A 13508-nucleotide genomic window follows, 5' to 3' on the forward strand; every position below is an offset into this window, starting at 1 on the left:
GTCTGTACCTTTTAATCCTCTATGCCTATCTTGCTCCCCTCCCCCAGCCCTCCCCCTACTGGTAACTAGTTTGTTCTTTATATCTTTAAGTCTGTTTCTATTTCATTATTTTCATTTGTTTCAGTTTTTAGATTCTACATATAAATGATAACATATAGTATTTGTCTTTCTCTGTCTGACTTATTGCAGTAAGCTTAATATCCTCTAGGTCCATTCATGTTGCAAATGGCAAGATTTCACTTTTTTGGCCAAGTAATATTCTGTGTGTGTGTGTGTGTGTGTGTGTGTGTGTGTGTATACCACATCTTCTTTATTCACCTGTTGGCTAGAAGGTTGCTTCAATATCTCGGCTATTGTAAATAATGTCATTATTGGAGTTCCCTGGTAGTCTAGTGGTTAGGATTTGGCATTGTCACTGCAAAGGCCTGGTTGGGAAACTGATCTGACAAGCCATACAGTGCAGCAAAAAAAAAAAAAAAAAAAAAAAAAAATTGTATCTTTTTGAATTAGTGTTTTCATTTTCTTTAGATATATATCAGGAGTGGAATTGCTGGATCATATAGTAGTTCTAGTTTTAGCGACTGAAAATTTTAAAGCCCTTAATATAATTTAGCAGGAACATCATCACAGGCAATCAGTTTTTGTTCTGTTGCTAAAGCTATTGGATATATGCTAAAGTGATTGTCTTTTTTTTTTGGTCTGAGTGTATGACAAGAAAATAAGGTTTAATCAATATGCAAATCAAATGGTCTCTGCTGGTATTATTAATCTAGAAAGAAATAATTGCATAGTTACTAGTAAGAGGAAGGACATTTAGTCTATACTTTCAAATGGGATAATCATTCTAAAGAGCTGTTCACTGGCAAAATTTCTCCCCAAGTTAGTATAGATTATATGCTATGTCATAAAAGATAGCAATCATGAAGTGGTTTTTTTTCAGTATTTGCTTTAAGAGAAAAATCCTAAAACTTGTAGGGACTTCTGATGTCAGAAAATTATGAAATGTAAGAGTATATTTAGCAATCAGGGTGACTTAGCTCATGGTAATTGGCATATGTATAATTATAATTTGCATTCCAGTTATTTAAACTGAGATATCCTTGATCAGGTTGAACATACTGTGAATAGAAGATCTCTTTTTCCAGGAAATAAGGTGCAGAGAGTCTTTGGAGGATGGCCTCACTGAACTGGTAAGTTAGCTTTCTCCGGATTTTGATGATTTCCCCAGTTCTTCCATAATTCCTCAGTGCTCTGGCCATTTTCTGGTAAGTCATGGTCTTCCGGTTGCCTTTTCTTTTTCCCCAGAGTTGGGCAAGTTTTTCTTTGTTTTTTGAGACAAACTGAAATATTCCTTTGGTTTGATCTATCCACTGAATACAAGATGCCATCTCTGGATTACATAGGGATTCATGAAGGTATTCAAACAGTCGGAGCTTCTTCCTGCCTAAAACAGAGGAAAACAACGTCATACTTCACCATGGCTCTACAAAGAGCACCTTCTCAGGAAGAATTTGTTGAGTTAATACAGAATTGAAAGTTCCATTGGGACTAGTTTTCCTCCTACTCACCCTCTTAGAAAGTATTTATGGTATCATTTCATGGGACTTGGCCTATTGCAGTTCCAAATGAAACTTTCTTTGTTGGGGAAGTTGTCCAAAATCTTGTAGTCCTTCATTGGAAAAGGGAAGCATGGAGCCTCTTTACCCTAGTCTCTCATCTGTCATGTGGTCTTTCTTTACAGTTAAATCTTGACTTCTAGTTTTATGTTAAACTGTCTACAGAACAAGACTGAGCAAAATGTCCTACAAAGTTTAGTGGTTCTACAGAGAACTTTCAGGACTTCCTCTGTGGTCTGGTGGTTAAGAATCTGGCTTTCAAAGCAGGGGATGTGGGTTCGATCCCTGGTCAAGGAACTAAGATCCCACATGCCACAGAACAACTAACACCCGACACAGACAAATAGTTGTTTTGTTTAAAGGAGAAGTCTCAAAAGAGATTTCCAAAAGGCAACTCATTTGAAGCAGCTTTATTCAAGTAAGTTAAGTCAAATATGGTAAAGAAGGTGAATGCATTTTGTAAAATGTAGAACGATGTGCAAATACAAGTGAAATCAGTAATAGACTTATGTAAAAATGCTAACTCTGGTTCTGCATAATTGCTTGAAAAAAAAATAGAAAAAAAGCAAAGTTGAAATGCCAAAATATCTTCATGACATTCTGACATTATTAATGAGAAATGACAATGAGCATTGTGATGTTTTTCATTGCTGTGAAATAAATGACACTGCCAGAGCTTCTAATCTCTTTAGGAACACAGCCCTTTATATTTCAGAGTAACTAGAAAGGAAACTTTGGGAAGATTTGCTGTGATTTTTGCTTGTTTGGACGATTGGAGAACAAAGGTGACAACCCATTTTATGACTTCCGAATTGCCCTATAAACACCATGGTCCACCAGATCTGTCAGGAGCTAAAAGTTCCACGGCCAAATTCCATTTTCCCCTTGAGAAAGTAGAAGAATGGATTCCCAAACTGCTTTAAACAGTCTCTGGGGTATAAGACTCATACATCTGTCATTATTCATCCAAAAGCCTCAAAGATTATCTTTTGTGTTATATTATCTTGAGTTTATGAATTGAGAAATGAAAGGGACTTACCAAAAAACACATTCTGAATTAAAGTCAGACTTAAACAAGCTCTCTGGCTCTCACCCAATGGTCAAATCAATTATAATGGATCCTCATCTTTTAAAGTTTGTTTTCGATTTTGAAAAAAAAGATGTTTGAACTTTTATGTTTTGAAAATAAAGGTATATGATAAAAAAAATTCAAACATAAGCACAAACTGAAAGTAAAAACTCCAATCTAGTCTGCATATCTTTAGAAAATAATTTATTTTTTGCATATATAATCATATGCATATCAGAGAAGGGCATGGCAACACACTCCAGGATTCTTGCCTGAAAACTCCCACGGACAGAGGAACCTGCTAGGCTACAGTCTATGGGGTTGCAAAGAGTCAGACACAGCCAAGAAACTAATACTTTATCCTTTAAAGTAAAAATTGATATAGTATTTTGTACTTTTTCCATTGCCTAATATATCTTAAATAAATCATTGAACCATATAGAGACTGCTGCTGCTAAGTCGCTTCAGTCGTGTCCGACTCTGTGCGACCCCACAGACAGCAGCCCACCAGGCTCCCCGACCCCTGGGATTCTCCAGGCGAGAATACTGGAGTGGGTTGCCATTTCCTTCTCCAATACATGAAAGTGAAAAGTGAAAGTGAAGTCGCTCAAGTCGTGCCCGACTCTTAGCGACCCCATGGACTGCAGCCCACCAGGCTCCCCCGTCCACGGGGTTTTCCAGGCAAGAGTACTGGAGTGGGGTGCCATTGCCTTCTCCAATATAGAGACTAGCTATAGATAAAGGAAATACTAAGTGTTGACAACAGTTACTTCTGGGGGATAGCATGGGAAGAAAACATTTTTTCACTCATTCTTCACATACTTCTGAATCATCTGAAATTTCATGAGCCGTATTACTCTTGAATTATGGAATTACAAAGGATTAAAACCCAAACCAAAATGGTATTCAGAGCTCATTCTTCTTCAATACTTAAAGTATGCCCTTTTGCATTTTAATAATTATATATGTTCTATTTGTGTATATGTGTGTGTGTGTGTGTGTGATAGTTGCCTAGTCATCTGACTGTTTGCAATCCTATAGACTGCAGGCCCACCAGGCTCCTCTGTCCATGGGATTCTCCACTGGACACTGGAGTGGGTTGCCATTTCCTTCTCCAAAAGGAACTATAGAAAGAAAGAAAGTGAAGTCGCTCAGTCTCCCAATAATGAATTCTTGAAGTATTTTGAGATTTCATTGTTTCAAATGTATCACGACTTCAGGTGGATGACAACTCTAAAAACATATAGTAAATTATATTTTCCCTAATTGCAAAGATCCACAGCCCAAAACATCAGTGAAAAGATATAGGCATCATACTCTGGACTTAGTTGGTTTGTTTAAAAAAAAAAAAGAATAGGTGCCAGAGGTAGAAGCATTATTGTCCTAATATTAAACTATTGCCATTATTCAATATTTAGTAGTAATGCTCAGTAGAGTTACTTCACTTATGTGCTATCATACATTATTCCTTTCTGGATTAGAGTATTACTGCATAGTTAGATTTTATAATTCTAGGATACAGTATACTGTTTTATAGGAACAAAACTAGTTATCTCAAAAAATATTCATTTAAAATAATTTTAAGTATGAACATGTAAAAGAATAAAATGGCAACCCACTCCAGTATTCTTGCCTGGAGAATCCCATGGACGGAAGAGCCTGGTGGGCTACCATCCACGGGGTCACAAAGAGTCAGACACGACTGAGCGATTTCACTTTTAGAACATTTTCTCACAGATTTATAAAAATAAACTCAAAATGGACTAAAGACTTAAATGTAAGACAAGAAACCAAATGTAAGACCAGAAACCATTAAACCCCTAGAAGAAAACATAGGAAGAATGCTCTTTGACAAAAAGTGTAGCAATATATTTTTTTATCTATCTCCTAAGGCAAAGAAAATAAGAACAAAAATAAACAAATGAGACCTAATTAAACTCAAACGCTTTTGTACAGCAAAGGAAACCATCAACAAAACAAAAAAATAATCTACTGAATGGGAGAAAATATTTGCAAATGATATGAATAAATGGTTAATATCCAAAATATGTAAATAGCTCAAGCAACTCCATATCAAAAAATAAACAATCCCATTAAGAAAATGGGCAGAAGACCTGAAGAGACATTTTTCCAAAGACATACAAATGGCCCCAACAGGAACATAAAAATCTTCTTATACTCAACATTGATACTGATTAGAGAAATGCAAATCAGAATCACAATGAGTATCATCTCACCCTATCAGAATGGCTATCAACAAAAAGACAAACGGGACTCCCCTGGTGGTTCAGAGGCTAAGACTCTATGACTGACATAGAGGCTAAGACTCTGCCCTCCCAGTGCAGGGGGCCCAGGTGTGATCCCTGGTCAGGGAACTAGACCCCACATGCTGCAACTAGGACCTGGTACAGCCAAATAAGCAAACAATAATTTTTTAAAAGACCACAGATAACAAGTGTTGGCAAGAATGTAGAGAAAAAAGAGCACTTACACACTGTTGGTGGGAATGCAAATTGGTAGAGCCATGTGAAAAGCAGTGTGGAGATTCTTCAAAAAGCTTAAAAAAGAACTACCAGTAATTTCCCTGCTGGTCCAGTGGTTAAGACTCTGTGCTTCCAATGCAGGGGGCTCAGGTTCCATCCCTTGTTGGGGAACTAAGATCCCACATGCCATATGCAGTGGCAAAAGGAAAAAAAAAAGAACCACCATATGACCCAGCAATCCCACTCCTGGGCGTATACCCGAAGAAAATGAAAACACTAATTTGAAGATACATGCATCCCAATGTTCATAGCAGCATCATTTATAATAGCCAAGATATGGATATAACCTAAGTGTGAATAAACAGATGAATGGATAAAGAAGATGTATATACACATACATCTGAATATAACTCATCCATAAAATAATAAAATAAAATTTTGCCATTTGCAACAAAGTAGATGGACCTAGAGGGTATTACGATAAAATGAAAAGTCAGACAGAGAAAAACAAATACTGTATGTTATCACTTCTATCTGGAATCTAAAAAAATTTTTTAAGTTTAAAAATTAACAAATATAGCAAAACAGAAACAGACTCAAAGATATAGAGAATAAACTAGTGGTTACCAGTGGGGAGAGGGAAGGAGGGAAGAGCAAGATTAGAATAGAGAATCAAGAGGTGCAAACTGCTATATATAAAATAAGTTATAAGGATATATTACACAGTACAAGGAATACAGCCAATATTTTATAATAATTTTAAATGGAGTATAATCTATAAAAATTTTGAATCAGTATGTTGTAAACTTGAAACTAATATAATATTATAAATCAACTACACCTCAATAAAAAATATAAGTTTAAAAAACAAAATAATTTTAGCTATGATATCATTTTTTAAATTACAGTATAAAGTTGTGATGCATCTTACATGTCTTTGTATTTAGTAGGTGTATACTATCACAAACCACATTGCAAGGAACATCCTAATACATTTTTACATACACATATGCATCTAAGGTATTTGAGGAAATAGCCATAGTACTAGACTATAAGCATAGTGATTTATGTGGGTTTTCTAACTTAATTTTTACAGCAATCTTACAGTGTGTGTACAATTATTATTATTTGCTTTTCTTTATTTTTTGAATGCAAATACTGTGGTACAGAAGGTTAAATGATTTGGCCAGGCTCACATAATTAACCCAGAGTTTACACTCAACCACTGAGTCATAGAGTCACTAAGAGTTGAAAGATATGAACATTTAAAATTTGGAGAGGTATTGCTAAATTGCTTTACAAAACTGTACCAGTTTATACCCCCTTTAATAATGCATGTGAAAAAAAAATAATGCATGTGAGTGTGTGTGGCCCACATCTTGGCCAACACAAGTTATTATCCTGCTTTAACACTTTTTGCTTACCTGTTAGATGAGATCACCTTCAATTTATGAAATCAGGATTTCAAATTTATGAAATAAAGTTTTAATATGGAACTTGTTTTCTGTGGAAAACTTAATAGAGAAGATGATTTCTGTCTCTAGGGCTTCACTATTGGAATAAGGTTGCTAAGACAATTTATGGAAAACTTCCCCCTTCTATACCTAAAATTTATATACCTTATTCTTTTTTTTTAATTGAAGTATAGAAGATGCCTGGAAAATCCCATGGACGGAGGAGCCTGGTGGGCTGCAGTCCATGGGGTTGCTGAGAATTCGACACGACTCAGTGACTTCACTTTCACTTTTCACTTTCATGCATTGGAGAAGGAAATGGCAACCCACTCCAGCGTTCTTGCCTGGAGAATCCCAGGGACGGGGGAGCCTGGTGGGCTGCCGTCTATGGGGCTGCACAGAGTCGGACACGACTGAAGTGACTTAGCAGCAGCAGTAGCAGCATAGAAGATGTACAATATTATATAAGTTATAGGTGTACAATATAATGATTAACAATTTTTAAAGGCTATATGCTAATTAAAGCTATTATAAAATATTGGCTTTATTCCTTCCTCTCTGTGTTGTAGAATGTACCTTGTATCTTACTTTATATATAATAACCTCTTAATTCCCTACCTTTATATATCTGCTCCCCCTGCTGGTAACCAGTAACTTGTTCTTCGTATTTTACATCCTATTCTTTTTTTTTTAGGTCTTACTGGATGGCATGCAGGATCTTAGTTACTTGATCAGGGATTAAACACGTAAGCCCTGCATTGACAGTACAGTCTTAAGAACTGAACCACCAGGGAAATCCCCTTATACCCTATACTTGAACACAGATTTATTTGAGGGAATGACACTTTACATCTTCACAACATCTCCATGAAGCAAAAGGAAAGCTCATTCAAAATAAACAGCTTGGAGTCTTTTGTCTGTCAGAGTTAAGTTATTCTCAGTTGTGAGAAAAGAACATTTTGCAAGTCATTTCCAAACTCAGATATGAAATCCCCTAAAAGCTGCTTTGATAAAGACTTGGTTCTTTTGCAAGGGGTGATGTATCCACATACCTTTTCCTCCCTTTTGCTGGAGAAGAGCAGGTTGTACCAGCTGGTTTTCGGGGATGTTCTGCAGAGACTGATGAATATTTCCTTCAAAATAGAGGTCTGCAGCACTGTTCTATACAAATAATGTATCAAGATGTTAAATGGGACTTTCTGTGCGGCCACCGACTGGTGGCCAGAGTCAAAATCTGAGGGCAAAAAGAATGTTCAACAGCTCTCAAATTCTGAAAAGCACTACCTTCAGTGGCTGTCTTCCTGGGCAGAGCCAGCATCAAACCCATATACAGAGAGTGCCAAGGGACAGAGGATACCGAGGAAATCTGAGTATCCTCAGAATTGAGAGGCATTCTGAATTCTCCCTTCTTTCTGATAAAGGAGAGTGGGTTACTTTCATCCTTTCCCTAAAAATGACCAGTAAGAAAGATTCAAAAGAATCACTAGTAGAAATGGAGATGCCAGCAAAAAGGGAAGACAAACTTCCATTCCTGAACTGGATGCCCATCTTGACAAGGCGAGACAAGGCAAGACAGATGGAGTCGAGAGAGGAGGCAGGAGGAAACAGTCTGAGCTCTACCATTACATATGGCAAAAAGACAGGGCAGAAGGGGCTAGATTTGAGCCATCCCTATACAGCAGGCGACAAGTTCCCAACCACAAGAGGCTGTGCAGTGCACACTGAGGGAAGAATCTGAAGAGGAAGTAGGGTTGCCCTAGCAACTAAAAATATTAGGCATCCTATAATTTACCTGGTAACTCTAAGGGGAGGTGAGAGAGGTTAAAGTAAAACCAAAATCCCCTCTTAAAAGAAATGTCTTGTTGGAGAGATCCTGACAGTACAATTTACAGGGACAGAAAAAGGACATTTGACATAGCATGGTTGAAGGTAATGACTGAAAAAAAAATGAAGGCTACTTTATATTTATACTCTACTATATTAAGACTGTTTGATAAAATGGATACATCAAGAAAACAATGCCGAGAATTCCATGGCAGTCAAGTGGTTAGAACTCTACACTTTCATAGCAGGGGGTATGGACTCAGTCCCTGGTTGGGAAAATGAGATCCCACATGCCATGACGTGGCCAAAAAAATAAATAAAAATAATTAAAAAAAAAAAAAGAAAACAATGCCAAAAAAATACACGGAAGGAAGAGATGGTAGGGACACTTCCATTTGCAGAAGGTGCTAAAATAAAATGAATTGGTCCAATATACATAGCTAGCTCTGAGCTTGGGATGGGAAACAAAGCAGGTTAATACAAGATTGTAGGTAAAGCCAGTACAGGGAATGTTTTTAGGGGAACCATAGCTTTTCTGTAGTTTTCTGGATGGACTGAGGAGAAGCATTGACATGAGAACCCTAAAATACCTCCTCTTTATAGAATCATTCAGACCTGTCTGAAGTCAGATGAAGAACAATGATAAAGGGGAGTTTCCTTCTTGACAGCACTGATGATCCCCCAACTTGCCTGCCAAATTCGCACCTCAGGTGGCCCCAAGTGAGCATTTTCAGTCAGTGCTGTCTTTAAGCTGGTTTCAGCTTCTTGACAGCATTGGTGATCTCCCAACTTGCCTGCCAAATTCATACTACAAGTGGCCCCAGGTGAGAATTTTCAGTCAGTTTCAGCTAGCATACACCAAGGGAAGGCTGGTATAAATAGGAAATTTGCTTGTTACTGAGGGATGACAGTCTCCTGGTAAAAGTACTCACTATGACTGTTCTCCAATTATAGATGGGTTCCTCTGCAGGCTGCACACCATAGCTGTTGGAATTTCCTCTGATATGAGAACGGTGGTTGATAAAAGCCAGGTAATTTTTGTAATCTAATTTAAAAACAGAGAAAGAAACTGACAAGGTCAAATTTTATATTTGTTTGTGTGTATGATAATACATGCTTGTGTGATTGATCATGGCATTTTTATATGTGAGACACTACATTTATTTAGCATAGAGAATAGGCAGATCTGTCTCCTAATGTAAAAGAAATAAAAGCAAAAAACAAACAAATGGGGGGGCTTCCCAGATTGTTCTAGTGGTGAAGAACCCACCTGCCATTGCAGGAGTCATAAGAGATGGGGGTTCCAACCCTGGGTGGGGAGGATCCCCTGAAGGACGGCATGGCAACCTACTCCAATACTCTTGACTGGAGAATCCCATGGACAGAGGAGACTGGTGGGCTACAGTCCATAGAGTCTCAAAGAGTTGGACACAACTGAAGAGACTTAGCATGCTCACACACAAACAAATGGGATCTAAATAAACTTAAAAACTTTTGTACAGCAAAGGAAACCATCAACAAAACAAAGATAACCTACAGAATGTAAGAAAACATTTGCAAATGATGTGACTCACAATAGGTCACTTTCCAAAATATATAAAGAGCTCAGTATAAAAAAAAGAACAATCAAAAAATGGGCAGAAGACCTGAACTGACATTTCACCAAAGAACACATAGAGATGGCCAATAGGCACATGGAAAGATTCTCAACATTGCTAATTATTAGAGAAAAGCAAACCGAAACAATGAGATATCATCTCACACAGGTCAAAAGGACCATCATCAAAAAGTCTACAAACAATAAATTCTGGAAAGAATGTGGGAAAAAAGGAACCCTTGTACACTGTTAGTGGGAATGCAAATCTGTACAGCCCCTGTGAAAAACAGTATAGAGGATTCTCAAAAAAATAACTAGCATAAGATTCAGCAATTCCACTCCTAGATATATATCTGAAGAAAATGAAAACTCTAAATTCAAAAAGATACATGCATTCCAATGTTCTCAGCAGCACTATTTACAATAGCAAAGATAGGGAAACAACCTAAGTGCCCATCAACAGACAAACGGATGTGGTATATATATACAGTGAAACATTACTAAATCATAAACAATGAAATTCTGTAATTTGCAACAAGTATATATCTAGAGAACATTATGCTTAGTGAGACTAATCAGACAAAGACAAGTGCTAGATGATATCACTTATATGTGGAATCTAAAAAATAATACAAATAAAACAGAAAGATATTCTCAGACATAGAAAACAAACTTGTGGCTATGTAGAGGGACAGGGAAGGCAGGAAGGACAATTCAGTGGTATGGGATAAACACACTACAATGTATGAGAAAGATAAGCAACAAAGATACGTTGTACAGCACAGAGAATTATAGCTATTATCTTAGAATGACTCATAATGGAGTGAATCACAATGTTGTACACCTGAAGTTAATATAATATTATAAATCAGTTATGTTTCAGTAATATACAAAACCTAACAAAAATTGTTTAAGGTGGACAATCCTGTTTGATTTCTGGCTTTAGAACTGATCCTAGATGTGCTGGGTAAAATGGATCTTTTCTGTTCAGGTCATTATTCTCATGTGTGTGTTATGTGACCAACAAGCCATTTGATGTACAAACAGAAGGAGATGGACATCTTTACCTGAGGAGTACTGAAAGTCTCCAGTTGAATGCTGCCTCAGTACTTCAAAAGCATCTTCAAATGCTTGACCCAGCTTGTCTTGTTCAGCACAAGCCTATTAGAACAATGGCAGAACTCTGGAGTTAAGAAATTACCAACTGAACTTAATTTTGCAGATGTGAAGGAGAGCTTCTCAACCACAGCACAGCCTATTAGCGCTTTTGGTTGACTGTCTCTTTTGCAGGGGGTTGTCCTGTGCATTGCTGGGTGCAAAACAGCATCCCTGGTCTCTACCCACTAGATACCAGTGTCAATCCCACTGCTGACAACCAAAAATATCTTAGACATAGCCAAATATGCCCTGCAGGACAACATCAAGCCTGGTTGAGATCCACTGCTCTACAATATAGTATCTAAAACCGGTGCTCATTCTATAGTATGGTATTTAATGTTTTATAAATTTTTAGCAAGGAGTTAGTTATATAGCAGAAGACTGATTTAGAAAAAGGGATCAAGAAAGTATGTTTATCAAACAGAATTTGGCTCATTATTTAAAAAATGAAATGTTCTTAATTTCAAAAGCATGTCTCTAAGACATAAAATTAAACAGTTTTACAGCCATCTCATACCCTTATTAATCTAATGAGGAAAAATAAAGAAGATTTTAAAATGTCAACTTACCATGCTTCATTAAAAAATTGTCAATTCTGAAAAAAATTAATATGTAAAAAACAAAATTAGTGTTTCTATTTAATTTGCCTCTGAATTAAAAAAGACTACTTAAACTATTTTCTGCCTATACCTTATGTAAATTGAAAGCACCATCTGAATTTTGATGAATACAAATTTCCTTTCTACAAAAATTTCCTATGAAGATTTATGTTTGCTTTTCTATCATTACAAAATTTCTTTTTAAAAATATTTATTTATTATTTATTTGGCTGCACTGGGTCTTAGTTACAGCATGTGGGATCTAGTTCCCTGACCAGGGGTTGAACCCGGGCCCCCTGCATTAACCACTGGATCACCAGGGAAGTCGTCCAAATTTCTTAAATGTTAAAATAGCTAAATATGTATTGCTGAATCACTTTGCTTTACACTTGAAACTAACACACTGTAAAGTAAATATACTTCAGTTAGAAAAAGAGATTAAAAAAATGAAATAGCTAAATAGTTAACCACGCACACCACTTAACATATGAGAATACAGAAATAATTTGAGTATATTTAAGTATGTCAAGTATTTAAAAATTCCTGTAAGTATTAAAAAGTTCTGGAAATGAAAATCTTTTTAACCTTAGCCAGGCTGTCCATTTATAACAGTGATTTTGTTTTTTAACTTTTTGGCGTCTATAAACTTCTGAAAATCTGGTGAAAGATGCTTTTTCTCTCATAAAATGTGAATTTACCTTACAAATAAAATGTACTCTATGAAACCCACCTGTAGACTTTCTAAAAATCCTACGTTAAGAATCCTGGTCTATAATATCACATCTACTTTCTTATCTCTGTAAGTAAGTTTTGTTTTAAATAGTTGTCATACTGACCCACATTAAATGTTTTAAAACTTTCTGTTCTATACACTACAAAAAACAAACAAATCCACATAAGAAAGAGCGGGTGGTGGATCTACATTGCTTACCATTTCATTTAGCACACCAAACCACACTGTTTATACAAGTTTATAGAATTTATCCTCCAAACACAATGAGCTTTCTCTTTAATATTTTACCTTGCATAAGATGATACAATCTAATACTATCACTAAACATATCCATAACATATCAATACAATATGTCAAACATCAAAATTCTGTTCTGCTCTTTGAAATCACAATGTCATTTAAAAGAGCTCAGCCATAAGAATCTGCCTGCCAATGCAGGAGACCCAGTTTCAATTCTTGGGTTGGTCGAGAAGATCCCCTGGAAAGGAGAATGGCAACACACTCCAACACTCTTGCCTGGAGAATTCCATGGACTGAGAAGCCTGGTGGGCTACAGTCCATGGGGTTGCAAGGAGCAGGACACGACTGAGCAGCTAACATGAGAAGAAAAACCATTTAAGAAAGGTAACTGTGGGAGGTGATGAATGCGTTAACTAATCTTATGGTGGTAATCCTTTCCCAATTTATACGTGGGTCAAATCATCATATTGTACACCTTACACAGTGTTATACATCAATTATATCTCAATAAGGTTGGAAAAAAATACAGCTTCTCAATGTGGAAGATGTTGAAAAATTTAGCAAAAACAACAAAAAAAGAAAATCCATAAATAATCTGAACTATGATTTCTAATGGATATTACCAGTAGAGGTATTTTTTAAAGGCCATATCAATAACTTTCAATTAATTATGACTCCAAAGGAAATACCTACCTAGGTGAGTGCTGTACTTTGAATTAAATACTTATATGAAAC

General features: G+C 36.4%; 1 protein-coding gene across 1 annotated transcript; it reads right to left on the reverse strand.

Annotated features, from left to right (window-relative positions):
• Window positions 1–686: 686 nt before the first annotated feature.
• SPIC (Spi-C transcription factor) lies at window positions 687–11797 on the reverse strand. Its single transcript, XM_040234891.1, has 5 exons — window positions 11771–11797; window positions 11111–11204; window positions 9379–9491; window positions 7675–7783; window positions 687–1444 (listed from the first exon to the last, which is right to left on the reverse strand). The coding sequence occupies exons 1-5, from the start codon at window positions 11771–11773 to the stop codon at window positions 1017–1019; spliced, it is 747 nt and encodes a 248-aa protein (XP_040090825.1). The 5' UTR covers window positions 11774–11797; the 3' UTR covers window positions 687–1016.
• Window positions 11798–13508: the final 1711 nt, after the last annotated feature.

The sequence above is a fragment of the Oryx dammah genome, unplaced genomic scaffold, assembly GCF_014754425.2.
Source record: "Oryx dammah isolate SB20612 unplaced genomic scaffold, SCBI_Odam_1.1 HiC_scaffold_29, whole genome shotgun sequence".
Lineage (NCBI taxonomy): Eukaryota > Metazoa > Chordata > Mammalia > Artiodactyla > Bovidae > Oryx > Oryx dammah.

Excerpts from the sequence above, each read along its gene's own strand:
- SPIC (XM_040234891.1), bottom strand. Across the intron at positions 7,784-9,378 it reads ATAATTGGAGAACAGTCATA|AACAGTGCTGCAGACCTCTA; the intron begins GTGAGTACTTTT and ends TTATTTGTATAG. Across the intron at positions 1,445-7,674 it reads CCAGCAAAAGGGAGGAAAAG|GCAGGAAGAAGCTCCGACTG; the intron begins GTATGTGGATAC and ends CCTCTGTTTTAG.